General features: G+C 41.7%; 1 protein-coding gene across 7 annotated transcripts in view; it reads right to left on the bottom strand.

Annotated features, from left to right (window-relative positions):
• LOC110977982 (aristaless-related homeobox protein A-like) overlaps positions 1-16,680 on the bottom strand; it is a 58,049-nt gene extending 41,369 nt beyond the window's left edge. Inside the window, exon 1 of one of the 7 annotated variants that reach the window (XM_087130810.1) lies at positions 15,779-16,680. In XM_087130810.1, coding sequence (XP_086986936.1) covers positions 15,779-16,007 — 229 coding nt within the window. In that variant the 5' untranslated portion in view covers positions 16,008-16,680. Of the gene's footprint in view, positions 1-84; positions 434-15,778 lie in introns of those variants that run through there. The other 6 variants (XM_087130805.1, XM_087130806.1, XM_022232567.2 and 3 more) reach the window with 6 other exon arrangements.
• Between the last annotated feature and the right edge of the window lie 4,453 nt (positions 16,681-21,133).

Genomic DNA, 21,133 nt, shown 5'->3' with positions numbered 1-21,133 from the left:
AAAGGATTGAGGAGGGTTAGGGTTAATGGAAAGAGACTTGTGATGGAGTAATGATTACATGTACAATCAACTGGGATACCGCACCTTGGGTCCGGAAGACTGCCGCGGCTCCGATCAAAGCGTGTTTCTCCAAGTAGTATCGGCCAACCAGATTGAGCATATTACGGTGCTGCATGGAAGGAGTGCACGCTAGAGTTGGGGGAGTGTTAAACTTCACACGGAGGGTGGTAATATAGCGATGGCGATGTGGCTTGTTGCTGGTTCTGCTGACACGACCCAAATGACAACAACCTGGCCCAGTGCTTGCTTTATACTGTCAACGAGATATGGTATAGATAGTGGACCTGTACACATATCCGGTCTGCACGGAGTATGAGTGTCGATGAGGGGCCGAAGGAGACACGTGGAGGTCGTGCACCCAATGGAATCACCAAGTGTCCCATGAAGTATCACGTTATTGTTCCCAAATCATCATCTTCCGGTCTTTCCGTGTCCCGCCCCCGTTCGCGGCGACGTCTGGGTAGCTTCACGTGATGGCAGGAGCTTGCTGACGTCATTGAGCTTTTGTTCACTTAATTGGAAGGGTCCGGTAATTCGGAGGAAATCCAGGCTCCTTATCAGAAAAACCAGGGTATTTGGGTCTTTTTTATGGTAAAAACAAATTATTTTTAACCCTTTTTTGTAAACAAGAATTATCGCCAGATGGTAAAACTGAACGAGGTTAAGATGGAAAGTGGTGCCAAGAACAAAGTATGCGGGGCTTACCCTTGCCAACCACGCTTGCCAATTATCCAACTCCGTCAATTTCGTTGTGATTTCTGATATTCAGCATCAATACAAAAAGTTATACGAGTCACACTGTTCGCACAAATTCCAAGCATTAACATTGCTGATAGTATCACATCAACGAAGAACAAAACCTCGCATTAAAATCTGCATAAACAAAACGCAACGGTACGCCAAACTCCACATCGTTGTTCACGTGTCATTTTTCGGCCTTAACACCGCACCACAAGGATCAAAAACATTCTGCTCTTTCAAAGAGCCTCAACATATCTTACGTCAAAGAAAGACTAAGTTTCTATTTTCTAGTTCCTAAGTTTTCTATTCCATTTTCGTCCAGTTCCACTGCAGTGTAAAGATGACCTCATCTTTCTACGGGAAACGTGACGTGACGATACCAAACATCGCAACTTGGGAGGAGAAGACCACATGACGGGGCTATTTTCTCGACTTTTCATCCCCATGAGAGGCCGTCTGTCCATGAGCTGTCACTGAGCGAGTTTTCCCTCGAGTTACTTTACGAGATGTACATTTGGAGGATACTTTGCAGTAAATAACCAACGTTGGATAATCTCAGTTAGCAAAGAAAGATTAGCAAAGTTTACTTGGTATGTATGATGTTGGCATTTTTAGAGTTCAATAGCATCAACGTTTGTTCACGAGTCTTTGGGAATGTCTCCCTTAGAGTATTGTGCTTGTTATCTTCCTGGTTGTATATCCGTTCCTAATGTCTTTGATTGACATTGTACTTCAACTCTGGAGTCTACTGTTCTACACTGATTGCAATTAATATGAAGAGTCCCGAGCTTAACAATATACAGAAATCAGGAATATAAAGAGGTAAGCGAAAGGAAACGATTTGTTTGCTTGGTTTTAATGTATTTTGTTTTTGTTTTTTACGCATTATCGTAACAGTTGAGTCGATGATTCTTTGCCTCAACGTAAATGTGACAGGCACCTGTCACCAATTCATGTTTGCAACACAGAAACTAGCCACTAAGCGGGGCACTATTAGACGGTTACCAAACTGTCCCGCGACAGGGGAAATTAATTAACCAAGCCTCTGTTTTTATGCGGCGGTCGGTGACACGAGCGTGGCACGCGACCCACGGAAAGAAATCGGCAACACCCGTTGTGACGCGGACTATTATGCGCAGGGGCATCCGGCGATTCGCGCCGTTGAACGGCCAGGAAGAGGCTGTCATCACGGCAGCTTTGAGCGGCGTGGCCTCGATCGGTCACACAGGCTTATCGAGACCAAAGTATCCTCCCGAATGGTCTGGGAGGGTCGTCGCCGAGTTCAAGGAGAGTTTGGTGAGCATGGTCAATGGGGAGATCGGGTGGGGACGGCCCTCAATCAAGATAAGGAACGTGATGTTAAGAATCGACAGGAAGAGGTAAGCTCTGGGGTGGGTTCAGCATGATAGGTAAATGAGCGAAACAAGAGTCTCTTAGGTCAATTTGACCTTAGAGAAAAAAATCAAATCAGGAAATGTGCAGCAAAACTCGAAAACAAGAACGAACTAAAAGCACAGAATAAATATCAAACCAAGAATACCCGGACGTTCAGTTTAATACCCCAATAATTAAAATAATGGTCTGAGCTGAATGAAATACTCCTATGTTGATCACTGGTCTTGTATAGTTCATAGCATTTTGACCCAGGAATACCTTATCAACTGACATAATACAAACAATAAGTTGCCCAACGAGGATAGGCGTAATGCTCAAATTCAAGTCCTATGGTTTCTAGACGGGAGTTTGGGGAAAAGGAAGGCACAACCCTATACCCAAGACCTGCAGAGCCTTCAGGAAGGCAACGGCGACGTAAGTATGGGTGTTTCGTAGTTTTAGTTACTACCCAAATTAACGAACAATTGACCCCCAATTGGGTCCGTAATTCGGCGTTCCTGTGTGTGTCACCCCTGGGAGTTATCGGAGGGTTCCTTCCACGACACCAACAACGGACGAGCCCTCCTTCTTTTCAGCGCAATTCTGAGCGCTCGTTTCTCCTCTCCCATCCCCCTTCTTTGAAAGGTAATTATACAGGATCTGTGTCAACACTAGGCGAAGGTGTGAGATGACAAAGTGCACCCATCGTTGAAAGGTGACACAGCATGGTCAATTCGGTCAATCAGGCCCAGTTTCCTTACTTTAATAATTTCCGTTCAAAACTATTAAAATGGGTCTGAGATACTTGGTTCAAAACAAGTATCACGGCAAAGTTGCTCCGACCACGAACTGGGAAAGATTACACCTTTTCAATTTCACCCTAAAAGAGCTGGGTGATTTTGAACCATCTCACAGCTGGGAGTTCCACCCCAAAGAACTTGGCGCGGTTTTTTTTTTTTTTTTTTTGCTAGTATTATTATTATTTTTTTTAGTTAACTTGGTGTACATGTAAAACCGCTCATCAATACAAATGTGATGTTTGAACCGATGCGCGATGGGTCTGACATTCGAAGTTGTTGTGCCAGTTATTTGAAGTTGAAGGCCATACGTGCCAGCCCGCGTACACTGAGCACGGCAGATGAATAGTACACAATTTTAGATGGGCGCTGCGCAAGAGTGGTACCTTCGATTTTCACACAATTGGTATAAAAAGGACTTCAAAGATGTACTGAAAAATCTTTAAGGCTCGATTCGTGAAACAAAAATGCACTGTGGTGATATCGGAAAAATGTTCAGGGATTGATTCTGCCCCGACTCTTTAAGAATTAATATGAGCCCAGAAATGTTTTCCAAAAACCCAACCCCAAACTCTTTTCTCTCTTTTCTCCCAAAACAACTGCCAGAAAAAATTGCTTTCTTAAATATCAAGATAAAGCTTATCTTATTCATTTAAACCCGATGGTGGTTGCAGAGTAACCTCGATTTCATAAGACAGCTGCTTTCTGTTTTGTCAAATCGGATTTACCATAGCAACCACTATGTTAATTGTTGCCATTTAACATCCTTTCAACATCCTCTGGACAGACCAAACAGGAGTTGTGTTATACGCATGAAAATATCTCCGCAACATCAACTTCAAATAAAATGTTCAGTATACGTGGAAAACACTATAAGCTTTAATTTGATACCAGAAACAACCATTTCTGACAATTTTTTTCAGGAGAGAAAACTTACTTTGGGGTATCTTTTAAGGGGGGCATCCAATATTTCTTTTCCATGTGGGTCGTTCTATAAATTTGGGGTCCAACGTGTAATTTTTTTCTGTCCCTGTTACACCTGACGTGTGTATTAATGGACAAGGAATATACTGTTGCAATGGACATGAAACTACTTTTTTTATATGTTTGGCGGGTCATTTTCGTTACTTGATCACTCTATGAGATCAAAGAATATGTTCTACACCAACAAAATCAAACGACAGATGTATCGGGGACGATTGGACTCCAAAGTTATAAGATGACCCACAATTATTAAATTAAACAGGCATATCGACTTAAATTACAGTTATGTGTAGCTATAGAGAATAGGCCTAGATGATTGCCAAGAGAGTAGGTCAAGTCTTCCAAATGTGTTCACAATCCAACTGTTGTAAATGTAAAATATCTACGACACGTATCAATCAACAGGGTGGTGCAACAGCTATTGAACGTACACGATTTCTTGTAGACGAGTAAATTCATCCATAGTTGTCGGGTTTTTTAATCTGAAAGTAACTTGTAGATGGATAAAATGCACTAATCCCAAAAGCCGATTGTCACAAGATTCCTTCTACGGTAACTCCGCATATTTTTCCTTCTACAGTGTTCCCTCCAAGGGCGTACGTTCATTTTTAACTGCATCCAATACTTCTGAACATTGACTTGACTATGTTGGTCGTTTACTCATGGCTAACTTCCAGCGCACACTATAATGGCATGCTGAAATGGCTTCGTTGTCAGTTATGACGTCATCATACTTATGGACGGGTAGTTGGTGCCATTTGATGGATGGATGGGTGTATCAAGGGAGGAAGGAAGCCCAATCAAAGATGGCGGCAATTGTTGAAAAGGTGGATGACGCTAGTTAGCGAACTGTACTATGAGATGATGCCGGGTGCATGCAGGGTGTTTTGTGTTCTCGGATCTTGTGGGACAATCAGAGAGCACCAATTTACAAAAAAGGGATTAATGACTTGCCCCTTTGCGCCACAAGCAAACAGACGCTAAACCGAAGAGAAAATAATTCTGCGCTTTCTTTTAAAAGGTTTATGCTGTCCATTCTTGAAGATTTTAGTCTTCTTTCCTTATTTTTCATTGAAAGTCGTAATGAGGAAGAAGCGTTACTAAGGTGAGACGCATGCGTCAACAAATTTTACTTGTTAGTTTTAGTCGGCTTGATGTATTAAAGGGGGTATAAGCTTTGCTTGTTTTTCCCCCGGTGATGTTATCATTTCTGACTTCCATTCGTACATGTTCAATAAGTCGCAGATTGCAAGCAGTTGCTTTATTGCATCCCTTACATGTACACATGGTCGTGCTTCCGCGATTTTCGTTACTGCCACATTGCATTGGATTTCCCCACCAACCTCTTTCCAACACTTCCAAACATGTAATTATTACACGTTAAACAAGCATTGTTGGGGTGGATTGCGTGCCTGCGTGTCAAAACGCTTATACGAATTTCTTGGAATTTTCATAATTGAGTGTGGCTGCGTTGAGGTGGGGCGGCCTGATTGAAAATCTCTACAGAGGGAAAGACAAAAATAAGCCAGTCTGGGAAATTAATAATGTTGCTACGTGCGCGCATGCGTTGGCAAAAGGGGGAATTTAATACTGAGTAAAACCACATGGCTAGAAAGAGAGGGGGAAACCAGGCTATACAAGACGTTAGGGCAAATTCGTGCAGGGTTTGATGCCTTGGCGTTGCACTGTCAAAACGAAAGAATCATTCGCCACTTCGGCGCCACCGGCGGCAGGTTTGGAATGACTACCTTCAGGAAGGAAAGTTAGTCAGGAAAGGCAGAGACCTTGGCGGAGAATGTTTCCTAGAGGAAACGGTCACACGCCTAGAATACAGAAAACAAAACCGAATCCGTCCGTTGACTTAAGGGAAATGATCTTGTATCTCAAATTCATGTAAGGATGTTATAGATCACAGCTAACGTTCAAAGCACTGAGGACAGGATGTAAATCCCTCGGGATACGGATATATATTCCTCCTCCCAAAATTTTTGACCAAGTGGGGGGGGGGGGGTTGCTATTGGATCACCCTCCTCCAACCTTTTTTCTGTGGGGAGAAAAGATGGATTTTGAGGGGTTTTCTGTCTTCACAGCAACCAAAATGTATAATAATGAAAAATAAGAAAAATTTGAAGCTCTAATTCCCGATGTAGTGCAAGAATACATGTAATGCCCATCTGTATCATGAACATCGCCCCCAGTGTCATACTATGTCCAGCCTTTTTTTATATTTCTCACGGCCGGGCGTTGTGTTTTTTTTTAATGCCAATTCATGACCTACCCCTTCCAGCTACACCCCAGTCACTGAGCGGGGAGCACGGTTTGGATAACATGATGGCTTGCATTGTATTATTGCTGAAACAATCACATTCGACTGAGAATCTCAAAAAAATACAGGCCGAAGTGACAACATCAACGTTTATAAGCAGGCACTAATGAACTGTAAATTTCCACTCAATGGGTCAAACACTTCTTAAATCAGCCGGCATCTTATGTCATGAAGATGGCAGTGTCCATCCCTGCCCGACCCCCCCCCCCGCCCCCATGATGTAGGTTTTTTGTTTTTTATTTCTAACAGAAACAAGAAATTATTAAATCTGGATTTTTCTACATTGCCTTCGTATATTTCCTGCATCCTTTTGCTAAACTGAGACACAGACTCGGTTATTTTTAGCTTTGTATCAATATAAGTCAATCCAGATTGTCGCTTTTTAATAGCATTTGCTACTCCCAACCCTGTATCATACTAATTTTTACTCTATTAATCATTTCATTTGTTGATTTTTAATTCTCAATGTCTCTCTGTTTGTTTACTGCATTGCCATGATTGTCTACTCGTCAATCAAACCCGTTTACCTCTAGCTCTCCCCGTCAGCCTTAATATTTTAGCTTTTAACTCTTTGCCCAAATCCAGATTCTCCACGACATGTGTCTTTATCTGCCACCCCTCAGCAAACATTTGCTCTATTTTTATTTCTTTCGAATGTCTCAATCCGATTTCACTTGCCTGCCCAAATCAACAACCCCCCAAAAAAAAAAACAAAATATGGGCGTGTTCCCCCTTTCAAAACCCCTCATCGTCAACCGCTGAGGGAGCCGGCCGCTTGGGCATTCTATCGCTCGTCTACCGGGCGTACCTGGGCTATTTCGGGCGTGGCTATATAGAAAGCTGTCTGCGGCCCCCTGCGTCCCGTTCCAGTTGATAAGACTTGCACCGCTTGCGATAAACAAACACGTTGCAGAAAATAAACCTGTATCTTCGGCATCGCAGGGCGCTGTGCCGTACCCTAGCGAATCGGGAGGCTTAACAAATAAGCGATGCTAGGTTAGGCGATAATAAAAACCAGCCAACGACTTCAAGGGAATTTTCTGCACTGTCATTTTGTACAGACCTCCTTGCCCACAATACTGGGGGATGACTGGTATATCGTGGAGGCTATAACATAACACCGGGCTGATTCTCATCCAGAAACACTATTCTCGTCAGTTCCACGAGGCATTTCAGCTGCTGTTAAAGTAGAATCGAGTGACAGACAACTTTCTTGGCCATTGACTTGTAAAACAGTCGATGAAAAGTGGCCAAGAGCATTGAAGAAGCCTCATACGTTCACAGCGAGTTCACGTCATACAGGATCCTCAGTGGGGACCTTTGTGATGTATTATGTACAAAATATATATTGCAATGCGTAAGGTGAATACTCTCACAACAGTCAAACGTCAGGACACTATCTGTTGCCGCGCGGGTATCAGCGGCGAAAATGGAAACTAGTATACATTTTTGTGCACAAAAAGTCCCCTACGTTAATTATTCCGCAGCAGTTTTGCTGACACATTGTTTTCATGCACCCCTCCTTTGTGTCCCAATCAACTCGATTATCAAATTTTGTTGTTTCATTTCAAAGATATTTTGTGGGGTTTTTTTATTGTGATGTCATCCACGGGAGGAACACTATTGTTACATTTATTCGCGTACTAAAAGATTGTCGGAATTTTGGATAATTTGCATACTGTCGACAATTCATTGCACTATGATAAAACTTGCTGTTTCGGTTCATTATAGGCCAGTCAGTGAGTAAATTTTCCCACAAATATTTTCAATGGGCAAATATCTTAGATTCACAACCCCCCGAAACAGAGAGCCTCTCGAGTCTTCCTGTATTTACACCACAGAAACAGCACCCCTAATTTGTCAAGAAAAGCATGGACACCTTTAAAAGTGCACTCTTCAATAATGGTAGTAACGACAAAGAGATGTCAGACAGAACCGATGTCCGACATTAAAGAGGTGAATGAATCGCACGAAACACGCTCCAAAATACTATAAGCCACGAACAATTTCAGGTAAAGAACGTGTCCTGCTGTAAGGCAACCAACTGTAACGCAAAAGGCTAACAAAAAACTAACAAAATATTCTACGAGCCTTATTTTATGTTATTGCCTAGCTACAAAACGTTAGGGGATTTACTTTTTCAGTAAACATGGTCAATTTTTGCAAAAAACGGGCAATACCTACTGATGAACCAGTAAAATGTTGATCCAAACCCCATTCTCTTTCCTCTGACTGAAGGCAGGACATCATCAACTTGTTAACAGATAACAGTACCTAGCACGGACAATTCACCAAGAGAAAACGAGGATAGAACTCGTGCAGTTCCTATGGGAACAAGACAAGCGTGTCACGAACGGTCTGCCATTCATTTCCTACCGATCCTCGGGGAATAACAAAGGACGTGCGTACATTGTAACTGCGGTCAGAGACGAAATTAATCCTGGGTTGGCAACAACGTGATGGAAGCGAATGGCTTTCAATTTTGAAATCATACTGGACATAACAAGATTAACAATAAGGAAAAACTGACGAATGTTTTGATCTGTTTGTTGGCATTTAATTATCTTTTATTTTTTTGGCTGGACGAGTAGGGGTATCAGGAATCAAACATTATTCTACTCTTTTGAAACGATAGAGCCTTTAAGCGAAGATATTTCCAAAATCAATTCCCCCGATTTCAGAATTCCGCAGTTTGATTGTAAATTCGCTGAATGCCCGGTACCGTGCCCGCCCGCAGTGCCCGGCCGTCGTTACGAACCAATTAACGGCAGGGCCACGCAAGACGCGCTCGCTGCTGAGTAGCGACTCTCATGATTGAAATCCACCAACTTCAAGTCAATCTCGGGCGGGTGTAGACACTGTATAGTATGACATGGCATCTGATACACTCTGTCACTTTTATTTACAACTGCTCGCTAGACACTATTTTCAGAAATAACATTCAGAGGACTTGTCTTCAATACCGTACACTAGTCTTTTAAGTGAAACTCGTCCGATTGTTTTTTATTATTATCTGTTTTGGGGGGTTATAAAAAACGGTTTTCTTTGTAACCTTTTTTTATTGACACAATTTTCTATATTTTCGGCATTTTTTAGGAGTAGGTTTTTTTAGCTAATCTGTTTTTTAAAATTCTTTTGACAACTGCGTTGTTTGGACCTATTTGTCTTGAAGAAGGTATTATTGTTGGGCATTGCATTCTGATGTCCAAGAACCTCTTGTAAAAATGTCAGCAAGCGATTGTGACAAAAATTGTGTTAAAAACGAAATGAAAGTAAGCTATGAATCATCGAGTATATTTTTGTCACGGACAGAAATTCAGCTGGGCACTATTCAAAGTGCACAGCACAGTTCATCGGATGTTGACCTCCGTAATACTAACCGGTAGACAGAAAACACGGGAGGTCAAGAATCACTTAAAATCTTAACTTAATCTGCAACGATTGTGCACCTTATTAGATTGTTACCAAGTGACTTATCTCTGAAAATTCTTTCTGTATGTTTTTTTCCAGAATATATACCAACACTGGCATTGGGCTTAAACTCTAGTTTAAAAGGTTGGTTTCGGCTTCTCTGACCTCAGCCGATTACCAGGGCTCTCCGACGGCTGCTGCAATAAGGACAGATCCCTATAATTAGATGATCATTTCCACTGGAACTGTAATTACATCGGGCAAGGTAGAGTTCACTCGGCCGAGGGATTCGGTCGTGGGGACCAGTAGGTTTTGGTGCCCACCCCCGATGGATCATTCCCGGATCATCTCTGTCCAATCCTATTGGGCGGATGCCATAATCCCTCTCTGGCATCCAAGATACAATTATTACTCGGCAATATTGTCGTGTATGGTGGATTGGTACGAGTGTGGCCCTGATTGTTGCAAAATAGTACAGAATACAGTGTTGTGGCAAATGTCCTCAGCCCAATTGCGCCAGAGGCAACTACTGTATGAGACCTGCAAGACATCGTCATTCGCCAATAATTTGTTACATTATGGAACTATTCAACTTAAGAGCTCCATGGTAACAGGCCTATTGGTCCAATTTGACCAATTTTTAGTGCAGGGAACCAATTTAAGATTGCTTGTATGTGGGGGTGATTAAGAACGGATCAAATTGTTTTTACAGAAGGACATTTATTCTGTGTTTGCAGAAATGATCAAGCATATAATCATCTACCTCAGGCTGACACTTCGGTGGTTGCTATCCTATGTGTAAATGCCTGAAGACGGGTGAAGTTATCCAGTACAGTCTCCTAGACCCAAAAGTGCTCGGCAAGAGCCACACTGAGCGCGCTAATTTAGCGCGTCTTGGCGTTAATTGTAAACATGTAACCGTAAAAACCTTTTTTGAAATTGACGTCTTACCACGCGATAAACATGGGAGTTTTTTGGTCTTGTTATAGAAACACCCAAATGTATCTTTGTGGTTAAATTTATTTACAACACGTTTTGTAAAAAAAAATAAATATCACAGCGTGTCTAACTTTCGTTTGTGGACACGACAACACTTTCATTAAGTGTTACCATTAAGGCGTTAAAACATCAACACTTGTTTTTACATTGTGAAACATGACTACAATTTAAAGCAGTTATGCATAACCGCCCGGACGCTGGAGGTCTAACAGTGATGGATATCTGGAATTATTACAGTTTGCTTTAAATCGGTGGATTATATTTTTTAAAAAAGAAAAAAAACTTCCTTATTAACTCAATTTTCTGACGGTTTCAAAAATGTCGTGCAAATAGAGGCATTCATAAGTGAATGGAAACTATATATGACAAATAGTGGACAGTTAGGAGAACGGCTCTTCAGGCGAAAGTTTGTTTTCAAGTAGTTTTGTAAAATTTTGACTGAATAAAGGGGTATCAATTTCACGACATAATAATACTACCGTTGCTCTTTGCCTAAGCCTACAAATAGTGTCACATCATTGGAGTTTGGGGACTAGCGGGATACGGTATAAGCTTTCTGCTATCAAGTAGATCTGTGGCCAATTTAATAATTGGCAGGACAAAGCTTTCAAAAGCAAGGCTTTAGAAAACCGGAACGACGCTGCTAATCTAATCTAGAAATAAAACTGTGAGAAAAAACACGTAGTCAAAACCTGTGTTTGAGCTGTAGAATCCTTAACCTAAAGGAAAATAGACACAGTGGCCTAAGACTGAAATTACATCTTATATTCCATTTGCGCAGGGATTTGAATGAGGGTTTACACATTATCCAATAACAGGTATGAAGTAATCAATTGTTAAAATTACACTGATAATCCATTTTAATTGGCGCGACACAGCGCTGTATCATCTCAAGCATGTCGATGTACTACCAAATATAGAGAGATAACCTCGAAAAGGTAAAAGGAAAAGATGCCACAGAGAGAATTCTTGAACAATCAAGAGGGAATGATTCAGCAGAAAGGTCCGGACCTACGACGGGCAGGTAATCACGGCATTACGGGTCATTATTGTTACCCTCTTTGTCGGTAGTAACTTAAACCATTTTATCCACCCAACCCCCACCCAAGAAAAATGATGGAGATTTCGCAGACCCCCTCGCTCTCTCCCTCCCTCCCACCCACCGCATGCTCAAGTCCACGTCATAGTATCTGCAGCCAGGCCAAACCAGTCCCAAGTCACTCAATGTTTTAATAGTCCAGGCTCCGACGCGGGGCAACACCCTTCCTCTCTGCAAATTGAGGCTGCGATAAGGCGCGAGTTGCCCGTGTAGATTTTGGGCCCGCACGCCGCGGTCACCTTTTGCGGGGTTTAGAAAGCTTTATTCGCGGTCTTCCTGTCGTAGTAATGACTTGATTGGGTAAGGGTGAAGGGGGATATATCTCTTGATTCACTTCTGAACTTAACAACCTTGGGGATACGCTAAGGTATTCGGGAAGGGAATTGGTTGAGGAGAGGCGTATTCATCAGAAGGGTCTTTGTTCCCGAATACTCTTCACTTTGTCAAAACGTCTGACATAAATAACATAGGCTTAAACTTTACCTTAAACATGACATACAGAGAACACCGTAATGGTTAAGTGATAAAGAAAATACGCATCTACCATGACGTTAGTTAAATGTATAGCATTTCTATGCTCAAAAAGTATCCTAAGCTTTCCAGGAAGTTTAGTAATACGCAAATCAAATCAAAATTCTAGACTACTTCAAACCCCCGGCGCATATTTTGTAAGAAATTTGAACGGGACAGGGAATACATTCTTACGCTGCAAAGACGCTGCTGATAATTGACATCCTTGGGAAAAAAGAGCAGAACATACGCCCAGTTGTCCTCCTTACATACTGGTAGTTAAATTTGACACCCCGGTGGTTTGGAGGGTTTTTGTTTTGTTTTTCTTTCTTTTTACTGTAGATTTCCTGTATTAAAAAAAGGTCTGTACTTACAACTGAACTTTCTTATGCTAGAAAAACTACGTATCCCTTATGGGTCGTTAAAAAATGTCATTTTTCAGAATTGCAACATAGCGGCTGTCAAGGTCATGCTTTAAATTCAGAATGTTTCACACAATCAATATGCTGAAACCCGAGTGCCCACGCATATTTTTCTCGTTCAGTAAAGTTCCTTGTTACACAAATTCTTGACGGTTCACATTCCCACTTTATATAGTGGTGGGTAGCCGTGTCAGTCAGGTAGAATACAAATATAAAGAATCAGTAGCACTTTAATGACTAACTGTTAAAGTAAAACTCTGCATAAGCTTTCACAGCTACAACTACTTGCATCTGATGAAGTAGCTATAGCTACGAAAGCTTAGGCAGAGTAGCTGTAGCTGTGAAAGCTTATGCAGAGTAGCTGTAGCTACGAAAGCTTATGCAGAGTTTTACTTTAACAGTCATTAAAGTACTACTGATTCTTTATATTTGTATTCCCACTTTAGTAAAACATAAAGAAAATATTAACAATCAATGAACATAATTAACTGCTACTTTCATACTACGTCCACTGCAGCCTCTCTTCCTGATAATGCATTGTTTTGTTCACAATTCATAAACAGCTCAAAAGCAATAATTTTTTACCGCTATACTGACCAACAGAGGGCGCTGGTAATTTTGATTAGGAAGCTATACTGTAACTCAATTAATAGTCATATGGAGGTCGATCAGAAAGCCCAAGAGTCTCCCTAAGCCAACATAACAATGTGGTGGACGCATCCAATGTCTAAACGCTATCTATAAAGGACAATGCACATAATACAACGTATGAAAATCAATCTAATCTGCGAAGGAAAGTTTAGTTATGAAAGACCCAGTGTTTGGGAACATGACTGGAAAACATTAACAGCACTTTATTTGAAGAAGTTACTTTACCTCAATGTGCCATCAGTAAGCATCTTTATGTAGAAAGTGGAAACGGGACTGCGAGGCACTATATAAGCGAAAGTAAAGAAAATTAAAAGTAGTGCTCACCAATGTAAGCACTACTCTTTGTGGATCCTTTCCCTCTGAACATAAATGCTGACAGCATTATCGATTACAAAATATCACCTGCGTAATAAACAGCATCTTTGGAAGTAAAACAAAAGAACTACAATTTTATCTTGTGCGTAATCTCAATATCAACGTCTCTTGCAGAGAGGAAATGGTGTTTGTATGGTGACAACTTCACTTCGATCTCTTCCTTTACCAACCGATCATGTCATGATAACATCTTGTATTCGCTTGAAATAGCCACGGATTACTTCCGTGTGGGTATAGCAATGTGGTAGTGGCTCTGTGTAACTCTTATCTAGATTTACAATATTTGTTGTCTTATTCTCAGGAGTCAGTGCCCCCGGAGCTTATTTTGCAACAGTCGGAAAAAAATGCCTGCAGTGTGATTCGAACCTACACACCCTTGTGATTCGACAAAGGTGACTCACTGTAGCACAATACAACTCGAGCCCATCAACCGTACCGGTTATTTTCGCTGCAAGGTGGTGGACATCTAACTTGAAGAGGGAAATCCTCTACTACCGACATTTGGAGAAAACAAAGGAAATGAACCGATCACAAAGGGATAGCTTTACACAGAGTAATGCTGTTCCTCAACGCCTAAAAGTGTGCTTTATCAGAAAGAAGTACAACATGATACCAATAGACTTGGGAAATACATAAATATATTGCGATGCATTGGATATAAATTAATATATACAGTCGATGGCGTTTATAACTATAATACATCCCCTCACAATACTATCAGTCTGAAATGGATAGCTTGATCAACGGCCCGCTGACTTTTCCAGTCCATTCTATCATTCAGCTAAGGAAGGTTTATTTTCCTAAACGAGTAAACCACATTTTGAAGGGTAGGTTCTAGCTCTATTAGCCTGTAGTTTACATCTATGCTGAATAAAAGTATACGCCGCATTGAAAACAATTCATCCAGTTTGTCGAACAAGTGTAAAAAGCAACAGAAACATTGACAGGCAATGACATAAACATATTGTGAAATTCTTCAGCCAAGTATAAAAAGACAGAAACATGCATAACTAATGATTAAAGAAGAAATGAAACCCCCGGGTGAGGAACCGGAAAGCATTCACTTCAAAGAACCAAGTCGAAAAAAAAAAAACCTGACACCAGATAAAACAAAATTTTAGAAGACATGCCTGAAGGAGAACAAATTTGAGATATAGCAAAATTACCGATAAGAATGAACAACCAAACAACCAACACGAGGATGGTCTTTGCAAACGGTAGTCCTCAAGAGATATTCAAAACTTCGCGCCCAGCTGTAGATAATCGAATTGTACGGATTTGCTCAATCAGCCGGTATACCACGCTTATATAACCAACAAATTAGCACAAATTAAGTTACTGGGTGCAAGTTGGTCCTAATTTGGACTGGCAGTTATCATTAGGCGCACGGAAGAACCGGTGCGGGCGCCGTGCTCGCACGAAAAGACAAGCAGGGGAAAAAATTCCAGGTCGACTAAAGTGAATAATGAGCGACACAAATTGGAGTGCATTTATGTCGTAGTTGGAACTGTGAGTTCTGATCAAGCCAATGATATCATCAGCTCGCTTAATGAAGAGTCATTATCCCCAATTGGCCCACGTGCTCCAATTGATACACTCACTGTGCGCTGCTTCTTTTTTGCGGTTTGTGACCAATGGATGTGTTGTGGGTGGATATTTAAAGCAACGAATTCCGTTTGCTGTGAACGATGGAAGAATTATCACCTAATAACATCAGAGGATTGGACTGCTTTGGTTTCCTACAAAAGACAGATAAATGCTAGTATATTTTAGCAACAGCAAAGTTTTCCTGACTCAAATACGTTACAGTCTCGAGATGGATATTTAAATATTATTTAAGTGACGACATAAATTTAAATTGATTACACTGTCACTCTCCTTATTTTACGTAATGCCTGTCATTGTATTAATCATTAGTTTGATTTCACCCTTTATCTCATTTTATCGCTCACTAAACTGTCCAGCAAGATAACCTTTCACATCTGTTGTATTTTTTAAAAATCAATAAAAACGAGACAGCTTTTCTAACCTGGTGAAGGCGACTCCCCGCTACCATTTCTGCCTCTGGCCGTGCCGTTACCAAGAATTCCATCGATGGAGTGGGGCATACCGTAGCCAGGCCGGCAAGGCCCGCCGGTCAACGCGCCGCCAAGCCCCGTTGTCTGCTGCGCATGATGCATGCTGGACTCATCAGACAAGCCGGCGAAGGAAGACTTATGCAGTGTGGCCATATCCTCGGGGGTGTTAAAGATCATCATGTGTACGCCCGGGCTCGTCGAATGGGTTCCTCTCAAGGTTTCTCAGTTATCTAGCGTTTGATATTTGTTTCTACAATTTTAGGCTCGCAAACCACTGATTTCGTAATTCAATGCATCAATGAGGAAAATAATTCTTAAAACTGGCGTTGAGCAAATCCAGAAAATAATCGAGTAAAGCAGTACAAGATGTCCAAGGTGCGCTAGACAGCAGGTATCCCTCTGGACAGCACAGGTGTATCACAAACGCCGAGAACTCAAGCTGGACTCACGCTGGGCTGGTGCGTCGTGTAGCCTGTTCGTATTAAACCTGACTTGTGCGAAGAATGCCAGGCACCGCACGATGTGTAACATCAGTCGCTAGAGCGGGGCACAGACCCAGTTCACTGGAAGCTGGGGCAACCGGCACTGCTTGGCCAAGAGAAGGCTGTCGGTTCTTGTTTAGTCCGTGGCTGACGCAAAACACTGAGCCTGCTCCCAAAACCTGTCGGGGACTATAGGTCGTTATCGGGTGTGGATCGGTTTCCAAGCTCGCTAAAGCCCCCAGTCGACCCACGGTGTAGGCGGCTATGTATGGCAAGCCATGAATTCCCATAAGAGTTGGGTTGGTATATAGCCCAAGCACAACACGTATATCCCCAAACAGGAATCGTGTCATTACACTACAACACACGGCCACTACTCCGACACTGCCGCCTGGATGCCCCACGGCGCATGCTCGGTAAGGGGAAAAAGTGCTGGGATTGGCTTGAGGTGGAGGATCCAATCAGAGAGAGCGACAGTAACGGCGTGTGTTCCCATCTCGTGTGTGGGTTGCTATGCTTTCATGTAGCCGCCATTACGGACGGGCCACATTCCCTGGAGGAATGCCCCACCGCGATTCCTATGAACTTTAAATTAGATTTGTTGTTATGCATCGGCCTCGGGCGCCTATCCGATACAGTACTGAATGGGTGGATATTGCACAAGTACACATTATGAAAACTTTTGGAAGCTTTCTTTAAAAGGAAAAGAAGGGGGAAAAGTGTTTCCCCAAGTGGATGACGATAGATCTAGTAAGGGGGTGTAGATGGAGAAGTACCTGTATGTGTCTAGCTCCCGACTCCTAGCAACCCTGGAAGGAAACGGGAACCGCGCGCAAGTTGTTCATTAGTTTTCAGAGGAGTCAGACTACACCGAATTGCAGAGCGCCCACAGCTAGTTCGGCAGGTTTTTCGGATTTCCAAATTCGGCGTTCGGTGAACGTGAACCGAGGCTGTACTTTAGAAGGTTTATGGAAGAAGCCGGGGGCGTGATCCCAACCAAATAACGGCAACTTTGTGACAATGTACAATGTAACTGTGTTGGACAGTGATGAGATTGTTGTTTCAAAATGTGGTTTTTCCCCGTTGATAGAGAGACCAATTCCTCACAAATCAGTGCAAATGATGTCTCATTTTTTCTGTATAAACTTAGTTTTGTTGGCGGGTCATTTTTTAAAATGCAAACTGTCATTGTTTGGTTGAGCATGCCTTTTCTTTTGCATGATTTTATAAAATTTTGCTTGATGCATCCTGAACCCTACAAAATGGAAAAGTGTATACAAAATTAATCCTACCGCTTCTTGCTTATTGTGAGTCTGAAATGAGTTGTGTTATCATTCGTGCAATAGTATAAGCATCCTTTTGCCTTGAAAGACAATGGATTCACCTTTGGTCATTAAAAAGTGCGTTTCGTTTACAAGCGACCCAATCAGCAATCTGATCCTGTCATGGCAGTCTCTGCCACAGATATTGCACTCAGAGTAAGAGCGGAAACCTGGCTCTGCTATGTTCCCTCTGTTCTCTCCTGTCCTCCGTCTGGAGGTTTCTCTTGTGTTCTTTTCTCTAATCGTGTTTCGTGTCTACACGTAATTATGTTAATTGTCGGGATAAACTAGCAGATTGAAGTATTCTTCTCCGTCCATATTTTATAAAGGGCCTGTGCAATGTAAGTTTCCCAAGCAGTTCTTTCAATGTACCATTTTATTTCAAATATTTAAATGTTTACAGAGGAAATTTGTGATTCACAATAGGTAGGCCTAAATAGAATACCCACCAGAAAATGAACAGTGTCTTCCTGAAATGACGTCGCAGCAACAGCGCCCTCATTTGTCACGAAAAAGTACGAAAAATTTCAAAGGTTTCAAGTTAAAAAAAAGTGCACTTTTCAATCAAATTAACCAGCAGGGAATGTCAATTACATGCGCTTTTTCAGACATTTAAGAGAAGTAGAAAATTTCTCAAACTGTGTTCCTGAGTGAATTCATGGTACAGTCCCCTTTAAAGCACCTTAGCCTATCTGGCCAACCTGACAAAGGCAGATTCACCTTCTCTGCGGTAGTCGACCAAATAAACCTTGATTGATACGAACGGATCGCTATCGGAACATCAAGTTCACCAAGCAATCAATTCTATTCAAGCTGCAAGCGTAACGACTCGCCAGCCAGTATGTATTTTTCTCACAATTTGTCCCAAGCCAATGAATACCTCCTAAGCGGCCGACGAGACACCGCGGGGAACCCGGGGTCTCTGTAATTGAATTCATTAGAAAATAACACCGAGCGATCAGACTGAATAAGAGTCTAATAAATTCAATTATTATTGGGGGCCGACCCCTCCGCTGATTTGAGGGGAACAGTTCGAACATGGGACGGACAACTGGACATGAAGCTGGGGTTACTTTCCAGACGGACTGGGGATGTCATTTTGTGTTTACCGATCTATATTCCGGTACATGTGTTTAGGTAAAAGTACAGTTTAACATGTCGGGTTTTGACGATGGTGTTTTCGTCTCTGCTAAAGATATCGTCACCTTGGACACGATTTCTTAATTTATTCTGAGGGAGCATAAAGCTGAGTTTCTCCGTTTAATGAATCTAGTATCTTTGGATCTGTTCTCTCTCTGTAATGGTTGTCAGTGAGTTCAAATCATTCATTTTTATATTCACTCTCCAATTTTGCAGCATCAGAATGCAATTACTAACTGTTCGAATAATGTAAACAAATAAAGTAATCACCATGCAGTAATGCTATGTAGTCCAAGCAAGAAGTGTAGATATTAGGGTTTTACTTTTCATAAACGTTTCCAGTTTCAACATTTGTACAGAACTCGTTCGCGTCTCCCTAAACCTGTGAAGCCTCCAACATTTGTTGGCCACAGAATAAGCCGGTATAACTTGTCCTAATGGCTATTGTATACACACGCAAGTACCGAAGCACCATGAATCTCAAGTTCATAACAACTCGATCACGTGCGGCAGAAGGCATTTGCCAACAGGAAGAGTGTGTCTCCCCCCACCCACCCCCTAAAAAGCAAGCTGAACGTAAAAGCATTTTATCGCACAGCAAAAGTCAGAAGTCATTGATTTGTAGCAGGTTAAAGCTTGTTAATTTCTATGATAAACTTATTATGAAAAATCTCCTTTGAAGCCTATGCTGCGTTATTACGTGACACCTATATCTTGCAAGGTATGCAGTGACTGAATTCAAATCCAAAATTATCACACAATTTTTGGGTCCTTTGTCTCTTTAGAATTTCTTTAGAGCCCTTTAATTAATCTGGTAAGTATTGCGGAGTGCTATATTTACTTTTTTATTATTGTGCAGTTCCAGAGTTGAATGAGTTTGTTAAAAAAAACTTCAGTTAAATTTATCCAATTTACCTCAGTCAAGTTGTAAACTAAGTGCTGACCTTATTTTCTTCAGTAACATAACGCCTTTGAACCATTTCAGGATCCGTTATGTTTGTCGATGGAAAACAAAAGAAGTGTTACAATAACTCAACGAAACCCTGTGTAGGTCCATATTCTCAATTCTCATTCTGTTAGCTACTTGACTCCATGAAGTAAGGGGTGTTACGTAGCGCAAACATACCATTTAGCTATGCTATGCTACAGTTGGACAACCGAAAAGCATTTGTCTTACGTAATCAAGATTACCCCAGAGCACATCATTAGATTTAATTTAAGTAGTTTTGAAAAGATTAAATTCTACGCTTCAGTCCAAAACTAAACACATTTTCTGAGAGTTATTTTGGGAAAACCTTTTTCTGGGGGGTGCTTCTTGGAGAGTACCCGGTAATGGCCTGTTATTGGAATTTTCGGTGATGGCTTTTTCCCTCTGGAATTAGAAGCCCTATAATACGGGTTTTCACAGTAATGCGCCTCCAAAAGTTTGCATTGCGTTGGCCAATCACAATGCGCGAAATCTGTCGACCCAATACACGTTTGGAAAGGGTATACAGATTTTGCGCGTTGTGATTGGCCAAGGCGTAGCGAAGTCTTGGCGGCGCACTATTGTGAATGGCCCGTATGGAGGTGCTTCCTACGGTCCTTATATAAAGGGGGTGAATCGTAATATCAAATGCATGCTATGTTTGGGGGGTGCCTATTAAAAGATTAGACATTGATTTGACGAATGAACTGACATTTTGCAAAAACCTTGGACATCTGGTTACAGACAAAGATTGAAATAAAATAAATAAAAAAAACTACCACGTGTCAAAAGGTGGCTATAAGATAGTTTGCCAATTAAGTTAGTAATATTTGCTTCTTTTGTGATGGCAGTGGTTTCAGATCCTTTATTCAGATAAAGTTTCCTTCATAGTTTTGCTAATCTAACACGACACGACTTTAACCTCGGGCGCATACTGTAAACGCCAACACTTTATGGAAACTTGAGCGTGTGGAAGGTTTTCGTGAGAGTAGAGTCCGCAGACGATTTTTTAAGCTGAGCGCACCAAAACGAAATTCCATACTCGCGGCTTTCTGCGGAAAGATTTACTGCGGCGGTAAAAAAAAAACACTTGTGTACCTCACCATCTTGCAATGATTGGGTATTAATACTTTGAATGTGTGTTAGAACTATTAGACACCGAGACCTCGTGATCTCAGATGTGTCTCGACCAATACGTTTCGTGCACTCTTCAAACTTTAAAGTTTTGTAACAAGCGGTGGCCGGGAGCTGTTTTTGTCGTTTAGGTAGCTTCGGTTGAGCCGTATTGGGCACTTGGCCCTCTCCACGCAGAGGGGCCAGGGACGAACCCCGTCGGGTGATGTCATCAAGATTTTTCTTAGCGTGAGAACGGTGGTCTGCTCGTTTCCAGCGTTT

The sequence above is a fragment of the Acanthaster planci genome, linkage group LG20 (assembly GCF_054643075.1).
Source record: "Acanthaster planci isolate LZ-2023a linkage group LG20, COTS_SCS, whole genome shotgun sequence".
NCBI classification, from domain to species: Eukaryota; Metazoa; Echinodermata; class Asteroidea; order Valvatida; family Acanthasteridae; genus Acanthaster; species Acanthaster planci.
This window is presented reverse-complemented; position numbering and strand designations above follow the sequence as displayed.